Consider the following 20,164-nt stretch of genomic DNA (forward strand, 5'->3'; position numbering starts at 1 on the left):
TTGCTTTGTCCCTTGTGAAGTAACTTGCTAATAAGAATGCAAGGGATTTCCCTCTTGGTTGAGTGGAAAGATATGCACGGAGTGGTAAGCACAGTAAGAAGTCTCACAACACCAGGTTAAAGTCCAACAGGTTTATATGGTAGCAAAAGCCACTCGCTTTCGGAGCGCTGCCCCTTCGTCAGGTGAGTGGGAGTTCTATTCACAAACAGGGCATATAAAGACACAAACTCAATTTACAAAATAATGATTGGAATGCGAGTCTTTACAGGTAATCAAGTCTTAAAGGTACAGATAAGTGGTATGCAGGCCAGGGAGACTGCAGATTCCATTACTGACCATGGTGTTAGTCATAGAAATCATAGAAACCCTACAGTGCAGAAGGAGGCCATTCAGCCCATCGAGTCTGCACCGACCACAATCCCACCCAGGCCCTACCCCCACATATTTACCCGCTAATCCCTCTAACCTACACATCCCAGGACTCCAAGGGGCAATTTTTTAACCTGGCCAATCAGCCTAACCCGCACATCTTTGGACTGTGGGAGGAAACCGGAGCACCCGGAGGAAACCCACGCAGACACGAGGAGAATGTGCAAACTCCACACAGACAGTGACCCGAGCCGGGAATCGAACCCGGGACCCTGGAGCTGTGAAGCAGCAGTGCTAACCACTGTACTACCGTGCCGCCCATTTCAGTTGGGTCAGGGTACGATACTACAATTAGTCCGAGTATCCAAGGCTTGGACACAAAGTATGAATTAAAAATACATCCCATTTCTGATCAGTATGGAGCCCCGATTTCTATGCAGCTGGGCTTTGCCGGTGTATTTAGGCCCCGACCCCCCAGTATGACAGTGTAAAACACACGCCCTTGATTTTTCTGCAGTGTCATAAGATCTGGAAACAAAACAACCAGTTTTCTCACCACAAACACACTGCCATTTTTGGTAAGGTTTTTCCTGTAGTGTTTAGTTCAGGGTACCACTTTTTAGGAAGTACGTAAAGCCATAAGAGAGGGTGCTGAAAATATACCAGAGCATTATTGGAGACGTTGGGACAGTTTTCCTTGAAAAGAAGGTTGAGAGGAGATTTGATAGAGGTATCCAAAGTCATGAGGGGTCTGTAGATAGCAGATAGGGAGAGAAACTGTTCCCATAGGTGGAAGGATCAAGAGCCGGAGAGCACAAATTTAAGGTAACTGGTAAAATAAGCAATGTCGACATCAGGGAAAACTTTTTCACACAGCAAGTGGTTAGGATCTGGAATCCATTGCCTGAGAGTGTGGTGGAGGCAGGTTCAATTGAGGCATTTAACAGGGAATTGGATTATTATCTGAAAAGTAAGAATGTGCAGGTCCACAGAGAGAAGGGAGGGGATGGTGGGGAGTGGCACAACATGAATTGCTCCTTCAGAGAGCTAGCACAGACAGGAAAGGCCAAATGGCTTCCTTCTATGCTGTAACTGTGACCACTTCCACAACACCAAGTGATAATCTAGTAAGCATAATGCTGAGCGATCAGGATGGCTAGTTGCTGCAACAAAAGTATAAGTGGATTTATAACGTCAAGCAGGTACTTTGTAGTAGATTTATAGAAAGCTTATTTCAGGAAATTCTGATGAAGTTCTTTAACCTTTTTCTGATGTTAGTTCTTTTACTATTTACCATTATACCTTTTGTTGCAGAACTGTTATTATTTCCTCTTCCCTATCCATCAATACCATTCACAGAACATACAGAGACTGAAGTATTCTTATTTTCCCTTGTCCAAGGAGCAGTACTTACAATACTTTACAGAATAATTTGAACCATTTTTTTTATTTTCTTGGCTTCCCAGGCCAAGGAACAACATTTTCTGTTTATGCTCAGCAAGAATGTGATAAACACAGTTGTAGTCAAATACACACCCTGAAGATTTGCATGGGAAGCAACATGAAAAAGGACTAATTTCTTGTTTTTTGGCAACCTGCATTTGCCTTTCCCTAAATTTAATTTCTTTCATGTTTCGTTTTCACTCCTCAACTGTAGCGTGTTTCATCATAATACTAAGTTTCGTACATCATAAGTGGCATTGGGTGTTGCGTGAGTGCATAACCAATTTAACTATCCAGTCAAGCTTCTCAACTGCTCAGTTTCTTCTTTGGATAGAAGATCATCTTTCTATGAGGGCCTGGCACAATTTATCCGGATACAATTAACAATTTCTAAGTGATTCATGGTTACCCCCGACCTATTCTGCTTATTGTCTAACCCTATGCGTTTAAAATCCCAAATATTACATCCAATCTTAAATTCTTCTTTTATCAATAAAGTGCTCAAATTTACGGATCCCCTTCCCATAGAAAATCATTAATATACATCATAAAAATGTCGACTAGTTTCTCTATGATTCCAGTACAGCATTACAGGGTCTGCTTTCAGCTGAATACAATCTACTTTCCAGCAAGAGAGACCGAACTGAGAAATACCAGACCCCCGATGCATCATTTGATCCATAAACACATTGTTTCCACAGCTTCCCTTCTATATCACTCACTTTTTCAGGTGGTTTCATGTATACTTCTGAAATTTTTCACCCTACAAAAATTCAGCTTATATATCAGTTGACTTACATTCTCATGAATAATTGGCTAGAGAGCTAAGAAAATCTTCAGGGTAATTTTCCTGGCACAGGGGAGTCCATTCTAACATCTAGATTATCAATTCCCTCATCAAAACCCCAATCCACCAGTTTTGCTTTAGTTTTATATGTCCAATCAAGAAGTACTTTTTCCATACACATCCACCTATGTGATAAGCTGGCTCACCCCTATCCGGTACTTCAAGGTAGACACCAAATTCTTTCCAACTATCAACCCTTTTTGTTTTGCCTCTCATATCAATTTATCTTCAAATTTTTGTTTGTGGTCACCAAAGCTTCCTGATCATGAGGGTTTCTACTTCAAGGATCATTCTTTGATTGTTCTACAGTCCTTGTTCTGGCCAAACTGCGGCTTCCACATGCTCACCCCTCTCTCTTTCTGGACTACTGCTACATGATCTCTCCCTCCCAGAGGTTCTGTTCCAGTATGTTATCTTTTCCGAGAACCAGCGTCGCATCCAGATCCACAATGGAAACTCGCACTGTCTTTTCTAGCTTTCCACATTTTTACCCGTTTGCCAGTCCATTGACTTGTCCATCATCTTGAACATTTAGCCAATGTCTGAATTTGCCGATGCCTTTTTCTGCTCTCCCTACAATGATCAAATCCCTCCATTTACTGGACCCTCTAGTATGCATGTGACCCTAGTACTGACTTTTGTTATTTGTCCTTTGGAAAAATGGTCCTACCCCAGTACATTGATACCAATTTGTCTATTGTTATCTAGCCCCTTTATCTACTGTATTCTCCTCCTCATAACCATCAAAGATATGAGTATGTGATGTACAGGATGTCCCTTCACTTTCTTCTGATTGCTCAGATTCTGCAAGTTTATAATCAATCCTGATTATTCTAGATTATGTACCCTAATAATTTGAATACCTTGTTGGATAATTACTGTCTTCCCCATCACTGCCTATCACTTCACCTGGAACTTTCTACTCTTCCTGATCCTCTCTTTCATAGATTACTAAATCTGCAGGATTAAAGTTTGTCTCTCACTGTCTGCTCATTGAATTTTTGCTAAGAATTCTCCTTAATGGATGCCATTCTCACTGAAAGTAGGCCATTCAAGTGCGCAAAGTGTGGTCATGAAGGAGTTCAGAAGGTAGTTCAGGATTTCTCCCATAGACCAACTGATATGGACTACAGCCCTCAACCATTTGAAGCTAATTCTTCGCATGGATTGCCCATGCCAGGGCAGATGTTAGCTGACCAACCAAGTTGCAAAATGGAATATCTCATCCATCACCACATGATTTCTTTCACAAAACCCAGCACTGAAATGTCTTTCAGCTGCAGTGTTCATCATTACAATGTTCATATTTTCACACCTCTCTAAATTCATCATTGGCAAATTCCACCCAAATCCCTATTGTCAGTCAGGTTTTCAGCCAGTGCCCCCACTCTGGTCCCTATCCATTTTTGATAATTTTATCCACGATCATTCTTTTGTCTTTGTTATGCATTATTGTAGAAAGACAATATTATTGCAATTTCTATGAAATGTAAAATGAAAATATTTCTATTCTTGTTCCACATCTTTAAATCCATAGCTACTACTTCCCATGCTCATGGGATACTTAAATAGGTGATGGTGTCCTCCAAACCATTTTCCATACATTATATTTTTTACTAATTTATGATTGCACATCCACAGTTAGGGTCAAAGTTCTACTTGCTTCAGTTTTGGGGATGACAACACATTTTAAAGTCACTACAAAGAGTGGTGATTTCATTAAGAATAGCTGCAGTAAGCCACTTTATTAGTACAGGTGCAGTGTCTAGTGAGATAATCTTGCTAAGCAAGCCAACCATGAAAAAGGAACAGATGAAATTTGACATGGAACATGATAAAGCAGTTGTCTCTGGAAAGTCAGTAAATTTGCAGTTTACCTAGACAGGATATCATTGCATCCCTTTAACAAAATCTCGTATCCCTAATCAGAATGTTAAAGAAGTGTTAATGGCATTAGGTGATAGAAATTTGATTTTTAAAAAATGGTCTTAAAATTACATCGATAATTTGCTCATTCTTCTCGTCACTGGTTAAAAATTCTACAGGATGCAAGTGTAGTTTTTTTTAAGCATATCTTCACACGCACACACTTTTCTCTTTTTTGGGGAATAGTGGACAGGTAGTGAAAGGATTCCCGAGTTGATTATCAGCACACTGAACCGTGTTACGAATGCTCTTTCCATGGCCAACAAGTCCTGGTATTGGACTTGAACCCGGAAATTCTGGTCTAGAGGGAGGCATGCTACCATTGTGCCACAAGTGCACACAGAGCTGATTAAAGCGATTATGGAAAACTCTATTTTAGATAATGCATCATTTAATGATATTTTGAATCACATCTGAAACATCAATAATTCCCTGGGCATTCCTGGGTTAATTATTAGTCTACTCCTGTTTGCCAGATCTGCCAAAAAGATCTTTGTTTTTATTTTTGTCTGTGATTCCTCTGTTGTATTGATGCATGCACTGATATCTGAATCCTCCATCTTTTGTGACACTGCCAAATGTCCCATTTGTGCCACAGAGACTGCTGGAAATGATTGCATTCCCAGAATATTTTTAAAGCATCCAACATCTGATCCAAAAGTGTATCTTTTTCTGAGAAGCTAGCTCCAGTTAAGGCCAGGAGTCTATCCACGTATGACACTTTATCACAATCCGATCATTTGGATGCAAGCACTGAACAAGGAATTTCCAAATTTTGCAATCCTTTAAATAGACTGTTAACTTTCATGATATATTCCTCTATGGAATAACCATCCATATTTCTAAATTTATCATAGTCTGACCATGCCTCATATGCACATCATCTCTCTTACAAATTTTATCCATAAAGCTTAATAAATGATCTAAATCTTCTTCCGTGACCAACTGACAGCCTATTGCTCAGAAAATACCTACCAATTTATCTTTCTCTCATACGAATCGACAGTGTCAAGGCCATACCTTGTTTTCTCCTGGGTAAGGATGTGACCTGTGTTTATACATCTACTTCTTTTTTCCTTTGGCCATAATGTTCAGATTTAGAGCACATTGGTGGGAAATCATACCCTGACACTTTGCACTTGGTTTCAGCGAAGTTACTCAAATTACAACGTTCTGCATGAAAAATAATTCTTAAGTTTCCAATTGTCACCTTTGAGCAATGATTCTCTGTTATCATGTTAAATGTATGCAAATCAGACTTTGAAGTATGAAATAAGGGACAGATATTTCCCTTGAAAGTGGATTTATTCTCAGGATGCAGCATTTCAGATCTTTGGCTCTTAACCACCCACCTAGTGTCCCAGCTGCCTCTCTTTATATGTGCTCTCAGTCCTTAGTCAAATAATGCCCTTCAACTGTGTATATCTTTAACTACAAAATCAACCAACCCTTAACATCACACCAACATGGCTCTTCATCAATGTCACCATCTAAATAAACAGGATGGAATCAAATTTCTAAATAGCCAATTTATTGAAGACCAGCAGCACTGCATTGGACAATGGAGTCCTTGCCTCTGGGCAATTGTCTTGAGCTGTTCAGAGGAAGAAAATCCAGTGTGCCAGAATTCTGAAACTGATATCCTTGTATGACTTCTGGGAAATCAGGACCTGCTCTTCAGCCACACCTGATGGCATCCATGGGTCAAGCCGAGTCTTTGTCAAGTCTATAAAAACATCAATAACATTGGCACTTATCCAACAATATCCAAAAAAGAAATGGCTATGGTTGTTGCAGACAACCATCACAGCTCCAGGACATCACTGTCTGAGTGCCTCAAGGAGGTATCCTCGATCCAAGCATCTTCATCTGCTTCATCAATAACTGTCCCTTCATTATAAGGCCAGGTTTGGACTCATCATTCATCATTTCACAGTATTCACCACCATTCACAATTCCTGCAATAATGAAGCAGTATTCTGCAGAATCTGGATAATACAGAGGGCTGTCAAGTGGCTTGTAACATTCACAAAGTGCCAGATAATTATCCAAAACAAGATGAAGCTCAGTAATTTTCCCTTGCATAATAAATAGCACAGACACTAGCTATCCAGCATCAATGCTCCACTTGAGCCTCCTCCCATCCTTCCTGATCTAATTCTATCAGGATAACCTTCTGACCCCTTCTTATACTTATCTAGTTTCCTCTTAAATGCATCAACAGCACTTTCAATAGTACCACCCTCAACACTTTTAAGGCCACCACCTACCAGAAGTTGAATTGGAACAGCCATGTCAACATTGATTACACAAAAAGGGTAGAGATTCGGCACTCTGCAATCAATGGTTTACCTCCTGACTCCTCAAAGCCTAACCACCAAGACAGGAGCAGCATCACTACAAAGTCCACTATTACCTACTCGATAAAACTAGGGATAGGCTATAAACATAGCCAGCTGAGCATAGCTTATGTCCCATGAATAAAGAAAAGTATCAACTAATCCTTCCTTTCAACCTTCCAGTAGACATTGCACTACAGTGAAAATCCAAATTCGTTGTCCTAGATTTAGAGATGAAGAATGGTCATTTGTGCAAAGTTCTGGAAAATCACAGCAGACCATGGAACTATACACATTGTCACCAACTTATGGAGAAAAGGAGAGAAAACTGGTTGTTACTTGTTCAATCTTCCAATAAACTGCATATTTGGCTGGTCATTCTAAAATCACAAATGAAAACCGATAAAAACATTAGTATACTTACTAAGGAGATATACCTTTTGGCTTCAGTTAATGCTTTAAATTAGTATGGGAAACTACAATATTTCTGTAGCAACATGAAGATAGGTGCAGGGCAGCACAGTGGTTAGCACTGCTGCCCCACAGCGCCAGGGACCCGGATTCGATTCCCGGCTTGGGTCACTGTCTGTGTGGAGTTTGCACATTCTCCCTATGTCTGCATGGGTTTCCTCCGGGTGCTCCGGATTCCTCCCACAGTCCAAAGATGTTAGGTTGACTGGCCATTCTAAATTGACCCTTGGTGTCAAAGGGATTAGCACGGTAAATACAAGGGGTTATGGGAATAGGGCCTGGGTGGGATTGTTGTCGGTGCAGACTTGATCGGCGAATGGCCTCCTTCTGCACTGTAGGGATTCTATGATTCAATAATATACAGGTTTTATTGAAGATATTATACTTCTCTACAACTGAAAATATTATGACTACATGAAATCAGGTTATTACATTGATATGTTAATGTTAAAAATGAATACAATGTTAGTGATACACCATTTCTGAATACATGAAAATCTATCAAGTTCCCATTAAATCCTGAAAATGTTACTAGATTGATTGGTATGGCATGACTATTATTTCTGAGAATATGCAAACATCGCGCAGGAAGACATTTGCCAACAAGAGCAAAAACAATGTCATACTCTCCTTTCTGCACTGCTTACTCATAACTTTATTTCTATTGATGGCGAATCACCATGGATTCCTTTCACAAGTTTTATTTAAGTACATTGAACAGGGAACATCCAGTTTGACAAAAGCTTTTCTGAGCTTGTAATGACTGTATAATTTCTAAGATGATAAGAAACTCCCACTGACTTATTTTTGGCTTGAGATAGCAATAATCATCCCATGACTCTGTCATATTGTTCCATGGGCCAATGTTTTTAGGATTTCAGACATCACAGAGAACAGTGCCTGTTTTTGGCCATCTCCAGGACTGACCACTGACCCTCTCCCAGATACAACAAACCATTGGCTCAGTATGGAAGTCAAATATTACCCACCCTCCCAAAACCAGTGAGCAGCAGAGTTGCATCTGAAGTTTACTGGTTATTTGCAAATAAGATCCAAATAACATCTGAAAATGTTTTGGGCTTCCCAACACAAGGCTTTGAAAGGATGTCACGGCCACTCCACCAACTTTGCACCCATTTGGGGCAGGAGTGAACAATAAGGAATTTTCTAAACTTAAACATACCTCTAGAATAGAGGATTGGAGTCATGTAAAAGACAAAACAGATGAGGAAAAGCTTTTGATCTTAGTATTTCTGTGACAGAATGTTAATAGTAGTAAGATAGGTTGTACTAGCCTTAAAACAAAAAGGAGAGATGATGGAAAAACAGTGATAATAAATATGCAGAAGTAAAGCATTTTCATTTGGGATAAAACCTCATTCTGTTATTTTCGTAATTTAAGGAAATGGGTATTTTCCTCAACTTGCCAGCAGTCTAAGCAGGATAATAACTTGTCATAAAACTAATTTGTTTTAAGATAAATACACAAGTATACTGTCATATCACTTTTTTTATTCATTCGTGGGACATGGGCGTCGCCAGCTGGCCATCATTTATTGCCCATCCCTAGTTGCCCGATGAGGGCAGTTGAGAGTCAACCACATTGCTGTGGCTCTGGAGTCACAAGTAGGCCAGACCAGGTAAAGATGGCAGGTTTCCTTCCCTAAAGGGCATTAGTGAACCAGATGGGCTTTTCCGACAATCAACAATAGTTTCATGGTCATCGGTAGATTCTTAATTCCAGATATTTTTACTAAATTCAAATTCCACCATCTGCTGTGGTGGGATTCAAACCCGGGTTCCCAGAATATTAACTGAGTTTCTGGATCACTACTCTAGCGATAATACCACTGGGTCATCATCTCCCCTAACTTTCATGGATATGAAACTATAGGATATATTTTGACATTGGGAAGGCAGGTATCCTGAGCTACCGTTATGCTGTCTTGTGCATCTGTTTTGTGCTTTAGCCTCATTAAGGGTCCAGATTAAATGAAATCTAGCCTGAGGGCAATTCTGTGGTTTTCATGCCAAGTTTGTTCTCTGAATTTTTCAAGCAAGGGAAGCTACATGTTCAAAAGGGCTCTGAAAGTGCCAGGAATTTTGTATGTTGTTTTTCTGTTGCAATGTTTACAGTACATTGCTGATTACACCAGAAGTGTAACAAATTGTAAGGCATAAAAGCAAACCAGCAGCAATGTTCCATATATATATTAAAAAGAAAGAAAATGTTGAAAACACTCAGCAAGTCAGGTAGAATCTGTACAGAGAAGCAGAGTTAACATGTCAGGTCAATGACCTTTCATCAGAACAATGGTCCATCTCTGTAGTATTGCACACAGGGAGTGAAGATCAAGAGCAGGATTCAGGTCAAGACGTTTTAACGTGCAGCTGAGGGAATGGGGATAACTGGACCTAGGCAGGAAAAAGTAAAGAAGAGAGGAGGGAAGCAAAGAGAGGGAGAGACAAGAATTGGGAATGGGAAGAGGGAGAGGGAGAGAAATTAGGGGAGGGCAGGATGAGCAAACGGAGGGGAGTAGGGACAAAGGGAGGGAAGGAGCAAAAGCTAGGTCAAATTGTGTGGAAGACAAGCTGACAATTCTCTCAACTGGTTCGCTATCACTCCTCTACTGGATCAGTCTGTGTGGGTGAAGGTGTGATCAGAGCACAAATCAAGTACTAGCTCCACTACAGATCTCAGTTTTTACCTCATTGAGATTGTGGCAAGGCCAGTTTTCCTGTAAGAGTGATCTTAACAAAACGGATAGGAGGGGAAAAAGTGGGCAGTTACTTGGCAACATTATTGTTAGCCAGAGAAAATGCAAGATTAGAAATGAATACGTCTGAACACCAAGATTTAACAAAGCGGAGTCTGATGTTAATTATATTTATTTTAGCTGAGAAGTGGGTGCAAGCTGTTAGGCTTATTCATGTCTCTGGGGTATGGGATAAAGTGTACACTGCTCATTATCTGTGGTCTATCATGAAAGCATTTAAGATTTTGAGATGATTAGGCCCAAAAATAGGCATTTACTAAAGTTGAGAGATTGCACTCAGCAAGTCACATGGAACAGCAAGACTGCATTTTAAAAATCTACTGCATATTTATCAACAAAAATACTCCCTCAAGGAAGATAAGATAGTCCCCAAATGTAAGTCACTGTGGAACAATTTAACTAATGCTGGCATCAAATAGCTTGAGAATTGAACTGTTCAGCCATGATATAGTTGCTACAGCAACAGTTCATTTGTGATCTAACATTGTGTGACCTTTTAACATGGCAGAGCCCTATCTACAGATAAAATATTACAGGTAAAGGTCAATGTTTTTTTCATGGACAAAAATCCAACATTGGAGTTTCAATATGTTTTGAAATTATATTTTTTGATGGACTCAGCATAATAGATGTGGCGAAAGCATGTTTTAAAAATTGTCACATACCCAACAAAATCTAAGGAGTTCAATCAGCCATCTATTATGCCATTCCATTCTCATGCTCATTCCATATCAAAGCAAAAAAAAACCTGATAAAAATTAACTATATTTTTCAATTATTATTTTAAAAATCGGTTGGCAGCAAACTCGTGTCCACAGGTCTGGTATCAATACGCACGGTCTTGTTCGGGATTTCAACCCACCAACACAGTCTTCAATGTTTCCTTAAATCTGTTTGCGTCTTTGATCTTGCACTCTATTATTTCTGTAATCGTTTAGAAGTTCCTTTTTCCAGAATTGATCAATCTCTTTTTTCACTTTATGGCTACTATATTATTAAAATAAACTGAAATTATTTTATCTCAGATATTTACAATCTTCCAATTGTATATGTTTCTCTTGAAATACAGCAGCCAACTTTAAACCGCTTTTTTATTTGCCTTCTGTAAACTCATATTCAAACTCTCCTGGCATTCTGTTCATCATTTCAAACCATTTGCCTTTACATCTCCTTTATTGATGTATGACCTTTGCAGTCTACTGTCTCTAATTCAATTAAACCAGTCAAACCCATACAAGCTTGTTTCCTAGTATGTAATAATGATAATGCAAAAAATAAATATTGGACTCTCGTTTTCCTCACACCTATTCTTTTTCACAAATGCACACAATCTGCCCATCACAGGCTCTATTTGATTTCTGGATGATAATCTCTGCATTAACTTGCTGATTAGCAAATATAATACACCAAACACCAGAATATTCATTCAGCCTCTTATCTCCACTGTCTAACTCAGACGGGTTGTCTCTCCCACAATCCAATCCCCCAACCACAAGAGGCACAAAAAAACCAATGTATCCCATTTACCTTTTGATCATGTCAGTCTATATTTCTTTGATGAAAATAAAGTTTATTCTTCAAAATAAAACTTCCTCAAACAGATCGCAGTTGAAAAATGTTATGCGCGTAACGTTGTTTGGGCAAGCTGTCAATTGTATCATTCTGTAGGACTGACAAAAATCCAGGATGTGTCCGTGCCAGTAATCCAAGATACACAATTCATGTAGAACTAAAACTAACACAACATTTCAGAAAGCAAGCAGGCCCATTAACTGAAATTTGCTGAGTTTCCATTTAAAGGATTTGTATTTGAAGAAAAAAAAGAAAATTAGCTTCACTACTATTACCATAATGGAATGAAGGTTCATTCTGACTTGAAACGTTAGGTTTATTCTCTCTCCACAGATGCTTTCAGACCTGCTGAGATTTTCCATAATTTCTATTTTTGATTCAGTTTCCAGCATCTGCAGTATTTTGCTTTTACCACAATAGTGAGCATCACTTTGAATGAGTTCCTCCTACCAACGGGGTTGGGGGAAGAGAGAAGTTAGAAGGAAAATTGGGCCAATATTTCTTCTGGAAATTAATATCAAAATTAAATTAAGAAATTTTTTGACCCATGAAAAATATTGTGGGCTTCCACTGAAATCTGCTGATTTTTTTGTAAAGTAGTCTGATTAGACTCATTCAAGAACCAATGAATTTTTTAGGTAACATAATGACAAAGATATCTAGCTACCACCAGCCAACCATTTTAAACTATTCACTGTTATCTTAAGATTTATTAAGTAATTCACTTGTCTTCGGCACTTTCTACATAGAGCCAGTTCAATGAATTCTGTTTCACTGTTATAAATATTGAAGCAAAATAAATTAGTGCTATTGCATTCATGCAGAATAGTGTCTAACTGAGGATTGCCATGCAGTATTGTATCTTAAGGACTGAGCTATAATTTAAATTATACATCACAGAATCAGAGAATGCTACAGTGCAGTAGGAGGCCATTTGGCCCATCGAGTCTGCACCGACCACAATCCCACCCAAGCCCTATCCCCATAATCCTGTGTATTTACCCAAGCTAGTCCCCCTGACACTAAGGGGCAATTTAGCATGGCCAATCCACTTAACCCGCACATCAGTGAGAGAAAAAACTGAGCAAGTGTGAAATCAAAGCATAACCAATTGAACAAATATATTACAGTCAATAAATAATAACATTTTATCAGTATCCCACACCAACAAGCATTTTTTCCCTTACATATTCTTGTTTCTTCACTTCCTTCCACCATCACTCTCTCATCACTTTTCATTCCTCCTCACCCTCACTGTCACATCTCTCTCACTCCTTTCAGGTTTCAGCCGGTGCTAGTCTCTAACTTGCTCCCTGATGATGCAGCAGTGTAACCAGGCATGAAGTAGTCAAAAATTAATCTTCCCTGTTAATAACGACTTGGACAATGAATGAGGACTAAACATATAATCTGCACATTCTTACCAGTTAGATGATAATGTTCCTCACTGTCTGCGTCTGTAAGAGAGATCAACTCCTTCAGCAGAAGGGGATACTTCAAAACACGCTGAATAGGCTTGATCAGGTAGGACTCCAACGTTGATGAGTGCTGCTGTTTAGGATTCTGGGCATCAAGGAAGGCCTTAAAGGCTGGATTAACTTTGGCTAAATAAAAATAATATAGAAAGTAACAAATTGAAACTGGCACAAAACAATGATGAAACTAATGAATATTTTGTTAAAAACATTCTATATTTAGAAAGGAAGGAATAAAATCTTCAACAGCATCCAGTTTTTTTAGTTCAAACTATAATTTTCTTTACATACTAAATCACTGAATTTTATGCTTACACATTCCTTAAAAGCCATTAATATTTCTGCATAAAGCTTATCATTAGTGTAAGGGACATAAGGCTTTCATGATGATGCAAGATATGCAATCTAAATTATGCACAAAGCTGTAATGCAATTACCTTTAACAAGGACCTTGGGAACCTTTGTGTGACTGGCACAGAATGCACTGTATAGCTTGAAACGATCAGCATAGTACAGAAATGAACCACCCAATGAGAACAGTACTTTCTGCAAGAGGAGCACACAACGATCAATTAGCAGTCTGATTAATACAATTCCAGCCAATAAACACTGATGTTATCTGTAAGTCAGTCTTCATCCTACAAAATCCGCATTTTGTTTGAAGGTTATTCAACAAAGCAATTCTACTTTCAATACATACATACACTGGTTGGAAGAACAATGATTCCTGTTCTGAATTAAGATTCTTCTCATTCTGGCATCTGAACAAGAAATGCTACTCTGCTCACTTGTCTATCCTCCAGCCTATTTTCCAACTCCATCACTGCCCAAGAATATTGACGTAACCATACTCAAATGTCACATCCATGAACTGAATCTCGCTTCATTTCTGCCACTTGTTCTGAGACATTCCCCTCTAGACGGAACCTCCGATTCGGACTGTTTTCCTCCTGTAGTTCCCCAACATCATTGTAACCTCTACTACTGAGCTACTCAACATTTCCACTTAATTCCCACCAAATTATTCACCATCTACCACCGTGCAGAGATGCCATTTGCACTGTTTTAAACTTAAAGGCTGAAAATTGGGGCACACTTGGTTTCATCTTTCATTGTCATATCTGACTATGTTAAGCTTTGCAATGAGACTCTCTTCACCCACAATTTCAGCATTACCCTGAAGGGCAAGGTCAACTTGTAATACTTTCACCATGCTGATTTGTCTCCTCACTTGCAGTCTTACCCTCCTGTTCCTGATCACAGATCAAATCAGAAGTACCTAAACCAGTGGGTGTGACTGCCTCCTGGAACTAAGTGCACAGGTAACTTTCTGATGCATCAGTGTCTGAAGCGCAGACTCCAGCTCATCAAACCTGAGCCAAGGTTCCTTGAGCTGCAGACACTTACTGCAGATGAGGTTGTTGTGGATCATACTGGTGTCCACCAACTCCCACCTTCAGTTATAACACATCATCTGTCTTGTCACCTTTATTGTGTTTTCTTTAACTAATGAGGTTTCAAGTTTAGAAATATCAATCAACTATTATTTGTAGTTCAATTAAGCAGCTTCAGTTAAGCTATAAATTTAATACAATATTTATATCTCCTCAGTACTCGTTTAAACTACAGCCTCTGTTTAGAGAGATACTGTTCGCTATGAACGGTATGCTTTGTCTTTCTCTATGAACGGTATGCTTTGTCTGTGTAGCACGCAAGAAACAATACTTTTCACTGTATACTCATATACGTGACAATAATAAATCAAATCAAAAATCTTAAAATTCACCAACCAATCACCTACCTGCTCATCTCCTTCCCCTTGACACTGAATTCTCACCTACACTAAGTTCCCAAGTTAGCACTTGTTCCATGTCGCATTCGAACCTTGTCATCCCCACTCTGCCAAACTTATCTTCTAACTGTGTAACTTTCTCATCTCTTGTACCCTTCGATCCCCCACAGATGACCTTTATCAGTATTCTCTTTCCCACACATTAAGCTGCCCCAGCCCTAATCTCTGGCACTCGCTTTCCAAATTTTATTTCATCCTGAAATAAACTTTTTAAAGCCCATCAACAAAGATTTTGGTCACCTCTGCTGTACTCTCATTAGTTTCGTTTAAGCTTTATCCATTTGTGAAGCATCTTGAGGAATTCTTCTACATTTAGATTATATCTCAAATGTAAATTTATTACTGTTTCAACTTATCACCCTTCCCAAGTCACAGATATCAGAATAGCCTCAATGTGACTAACTCAGTTATTTTGCTAAAATTAAAGTGACATCCGCATCATCTAAACTGCCCACCTTTAAAATCTTATAGCTTGTAATTTTATAACTTTATTTTAGTTTTATGAGTAATGAATGACACTCTTATCTAGATTCAGTAAGAGTACCACATTGCCATACAATAGTTTTTTCGAATGGAAATATTTGCTTGCAGAACTACCAATATTTTATTTAAGAAACATGTAAAAGGGCAGTCCATATATAAAGGTCAGTGGAAGAGTGGGCTGATTAAGGATAAAACTGGAGAGCTTCTTATAGAAGCAAAAGGCATGGCTGCTGCCCTAAATGAGTATTTTGCATTTGCCTTCACTAAAAGCAGAGGATGTTGCTAATTAAAAAGGAAGTAGTAGAGAAGTTGAATAAGATTTTAAAAAAGATAGAGCTCCTTCAAATCTTTGACAGATTCACCTGATCTGGATGGAATACATCTTCGTTTGCTGGGGCAAACTGCAGCTACCAACCATACCATAATGTCTTTGCTTTTGTACAATATGGGGCCCAATACCTTACTGAGAGGAGGAATAGCAAAATAACCTCCAGATGTGGAGACTGGCTACAAAATAACCAGGACCCTTCCTGATGAATAAGTAGTCGCGGATTACAGGGACAGGTGTTTATGGTTTGGCGAGGTAGAAGGTGACATCTCTACATCAAATCCAATAAACCTACATTACAGCATCCTGTGACACAATAAGCAAGGACTACCATTGATTAAGGCCTATCACAACAAAATCCTGCAATGGTGGATCAGCTAAAAGTGGACAAAAGATTCCATCAAGGTCTTGTCCTCGATTATAGAGACATGTCTGATCATTGCAGCCAGGCAATGCCCCACCCAGGCAGATGTGACTCACATGTCAGAAAGTGACAGACATTGACCACATCAGACCATTAGCATGCTCTCTGAGCCTGGTGGCCACTCATTACCAGCGATTGTGATAGTGATAACCCCTTTCAACCTTTTTTGCCTCCAGGTCCTTCCAATTAGCATATTCAGGTACTTCCAGTCAGCTGCATGTAAATGCTTGAGGGAGGTCATTGATAGATTGTTTTCCAGGACTGGCAATTACATCAGCTTCACCTGTGATGAAACTAGGCAGAATGGATTTTCAGTTTTGTGCCTCTGCCTGACTTCCCAAAAATGCAGGGTGTCATCAACTGCACGCAAATATCAAAAATCTGTGCATCCCCAGATCAACAGCAGTATTTGTAAACTGCAAGGAATTCCATTTATCAACACTTAGCTGGTGTGCAAACACAGAAAAGGTTAAAGCAAGTGTGGCAGATTCAAAGGGAGTTGCAATGCTACTTTCATTGTGCTGCAGTCCCCAACACGTTTGGACCTGCAAGCAGAACTAAGAGGTGGCAAAGGACTTCCCCTTCAAAGGTGGTTGATAAGAGCCATGCAGAACCCAACCAATGAAGTCCAACGTCAGCTATATGACCACTAGGTGCATCACTGAGCAAACAATTAGCATGCTCAAGATGTCTTTTGGATGCCCCGAATGATTCAAAGGGGTTCTACAATACTCGCCAGTGAATGTGGTGTGTTGGTGCAACATTACACAACAGCGACAATTGGAACTGCACAAGAAATAAGTTATTGAGCAAAATACTGTAACCATCCACTGCACATTCTCCCTTTGGTCCCTGTCAATTCATGTCTTTCCATTCATCAACAAGCTGCCTGGTAAACAAGAATGGACAACAAGGGGATTTGGTGCAAAGTTAATAAATTGTGTGTGATTCTACTGAGAACAGAAGCTTAACATTTTTGTCAAAATGTGCATTGCTATGTTGAGCTACAAAGCTTGACTCTTCCTTTTCCTATTGCTCCTAGGAGATGTAATCAAGCCGCTTCATCAGAGTCAGACAGGCAAGCAAAGCTGCACAGATTCCTGCACTGATTGTTGAGATGCTCTTGGCCAAAAACCTCTAGGCTTTGGGGTCCATAAGGGTCCTACCAAAGACTGTTCTACCTGTGCAGGAGCAGACTCAGCCTTCGCAGAGGAAGCAGCATATCAGGTGTTGACCATATTTGGGGGAAATAAGGGTGACAATAGATGAGAAGTAGAAGTTCTTTGGTGGAGTTCACATTCCAATGCCCCTTGTATCATCATTAATCATTACTCTCACAGGGTACTCGCACACATTCTTCTGCCAAACTGCTGGAGAGCAGCTTGGTATTAATCACTGGCATAAGGCCAATGAAGAACAATCTGTTATTTAATTTAAAGCCCGAGGCACGTTAGCATTCAGAGACTGCACGGCTGTAGTGAAGACCTGCATAGATTAATTTGTCAGTTCTGGTCTTCATATTATTAAAAGGATGAGAAGTGGCCATGACAATCAGTAAAGATTGAAGAGCCTGGATTTGATAGGATAGATACAGAAGAGATATTTTAAGGTGAGTGAAAGGAGAACTAGGGGTCATAAATACAAAATAGTCCATAAAAAATCCAACAGGAAATTCAGGAAAGACCTCTTCACTCAGAAAATGGGTAGAACATGGGACTTGCTGCCACAAGGAGCTATCGAGGCATTGAGCATCATAAACATATGATAGAGTGTTGAATTGATGGATGAGATGAAAGGAATCAGGAGGCTCACATACATAAACACCATCATGCACGCAGCCCAAAAGGTCTTTCTTTGTACTATGTAACCATGATTGATGGTCCATTGAATTGGCCAATGTATTCCAAGGAAGACGACAAACACTGCATGACATCACTTATGTTTGCTTTGGATACCTCCATTCTTTCTGACATTGACAGCAGTGAGCGCAGAAGGCCTGCAAGTACATTCACATTTACTGTTCCCCCTCAATAATTATCTTTTTTTCCCCCATGACCTATGGGTACAATACCAGTACCCAACTGAGCAAAGCTTGGAAAGGAACATGCTTTCTGGCACAGACTGCTACCACTGTCTGCTCTTACTCATTCATGACATGAGATTCACTAATTGGGACTGTATACCACACTCACTGGCACACACCAGAAGCATAAAAGCTGGTAGTAAAATGAGCTAGCTTTCCATGTTTAAATTGTACATTACAATGTGCCAAAATATCTTCTGGGTTCCAACCCACTATCGCATCCCTCCTTCACTGCTCAAAACCCTCCTCTCAGTAAGGTATTGGGCCACATATTGTACAAAAGCAAAGACATTATGCTAAAACGTTATAGAACACTTGTTAGACCCCAGTTAGAGGACAATGGTGAATTTGGAGTATCTTGGATGAATGCCAAGGCCTTGAAAAGGATGAAGATTTACACGAATGGCAGAGATAAAAAAAACTTCAGCTACATGGAGACTTCAGCCACACAGAGAAACTGGGGTGGGTCTTCAAGCAGGATAGTTAATAAGAGATTTTGTAGTGCTGTTCAAAATTATGAATGGTTTCATTACAGTAAATAAAGAGAATCTTTGGTAACCCAAGGACATGGATTTAAGGAAACATTTTATTTAATGTTCTGATCTGGAACGCACTGCCTGAAAAAGTAATTGTAATAGATTCAATAATAACTTTCAAAAGGAATTGGATAAATATTTGAAAGAAAAAAAATTGTTGGATTATGAGAATGACAGGAGATTGGGATTAATTGAATAGCTCTTTGAAAGAGCGAACACAAGGCAGTGGGCAGAATGGCCTCATTCTGTGCTGTATTATGGTAGGATGCTATGAAAAATTGGCTACTATAGATCCAGTTAAAGTTTTCAATTTGCACACATACAAACCTAAAAATAATACAGCCAGGCAGTAACAGCAGATGTCACACGGAGCATAGTGATGCAACGTCCTACAGATTTTCTTGAACTTTACAAGAAACATGAATATCATCTTAGTCATATAAAAGACTATTAAAACACCTACTGGGTTCTGCCTCTCTGCTTGTGTTATGGGTTTTTCATACAAACTTGCGTCATGGATTTTTTCAATATGATTTTTCACCAACTCTTGTCATTGTATCACTCCTTTTCCAAGTGAGATTTTACTTACTGAAAAAAAACGATCAAGGCCATAACAGAAAAAAATACAAGGGGGAAAATCTGCACGTCATGCAGGAGAAACTGATCATAAATCGGTGAACTCAGAAACAATTTTACCTTGAACTGATTAACTGTTTCAAGTTTTTCAAGGTCTGAAACCAATCGTACACCATCTTCAAGTGTTTTCAAGAATTCCACTTGGAACTGAACCATTTCCCTCAAGTTTCCAAAAAGTACATCAAGCTGAAATATAAACAAACCAAAAGCTTTATTCACACAACAATAATAAGTGGGTGCCTTATAGCCACGGCTGTTCGAAAATTATTTTCATTACCTCATCTTGAGTAAGAAAGACTTCTTTCTGCAGAGGTTTCAAATATTTCTCCAAGAGAAAATTCAGATCCTGTGAACCAAACATTAGACTTTAGGTAGATATACGAGAAATGATTTTGGACCTTTCTTCAGTAAAAATTCTCAAGTTTAAAGAGTGAGCCTAAACTTACACGTCAGTGCACTAGGTTTAACCTCTTCATAAATCCATACTTGGGTTCCAACAAAGTTAAGCTAGAACTGCTGCACTTTATTTTCCAAGTTTGAAAAATTAGTAATTAACAGATCAAAGTAACATTCACAAGTAATTCACAGCAATTTCCACAGTGA

At 39.2% G+C, this 20,164-nt stretch overlaps 1 protein-coding gene across 3 annotated transcripts in view; it reads right to left on the reverse strand.

Moving 5' to 3' along the window:
* Window positions 1-20,164, reverse strand: part of LOC144506410 (rho guanine nucleotide exchange factor TIAM1-like) — a 306,108-nt gene that overhangs the window by 11,443 nt on the left and 274,501 nt on the right. For all 3 annotated transcript variants that reach the window (XM_078232483.1, XM_078232484.1, XM_078232485.1), the window contains 4 exons: window positions 19,839-19,907; window positions 19,622-19,747; window positions 13,657-13,765; window positions 13,169-13,348 (listed from right to left, as the gene is read on the reverse strand). In XM_078232483.1, coding sequence (XP_078088609.1) covers window positions 13,169-13,348; window positions 13,657-13,765; window positions 19,622-19,747; window positions 19,839-19,907 — 484 coding nt within the window. The remainder of the gene's footprint in view (window positions 1-13,168; window positions 13,349-13,656; window positions 13,766-19,621; window positions 19,748-19,838; window positions 19,908-20,164) is intronic.

This window comes from Mustelus asterias, chromosome 17 (assembly GCF_964213995.1).
Source record: "Mustelus asterias chromosome 17, sMusAst1.hap1.1, whole genome shotgun sequence".
NCBI lineage: Eukaryota > Metazoa > Chordata > Chondrichthyes > Carcharhiniformes > Triakidae > Mustelus > Mustelus asterias.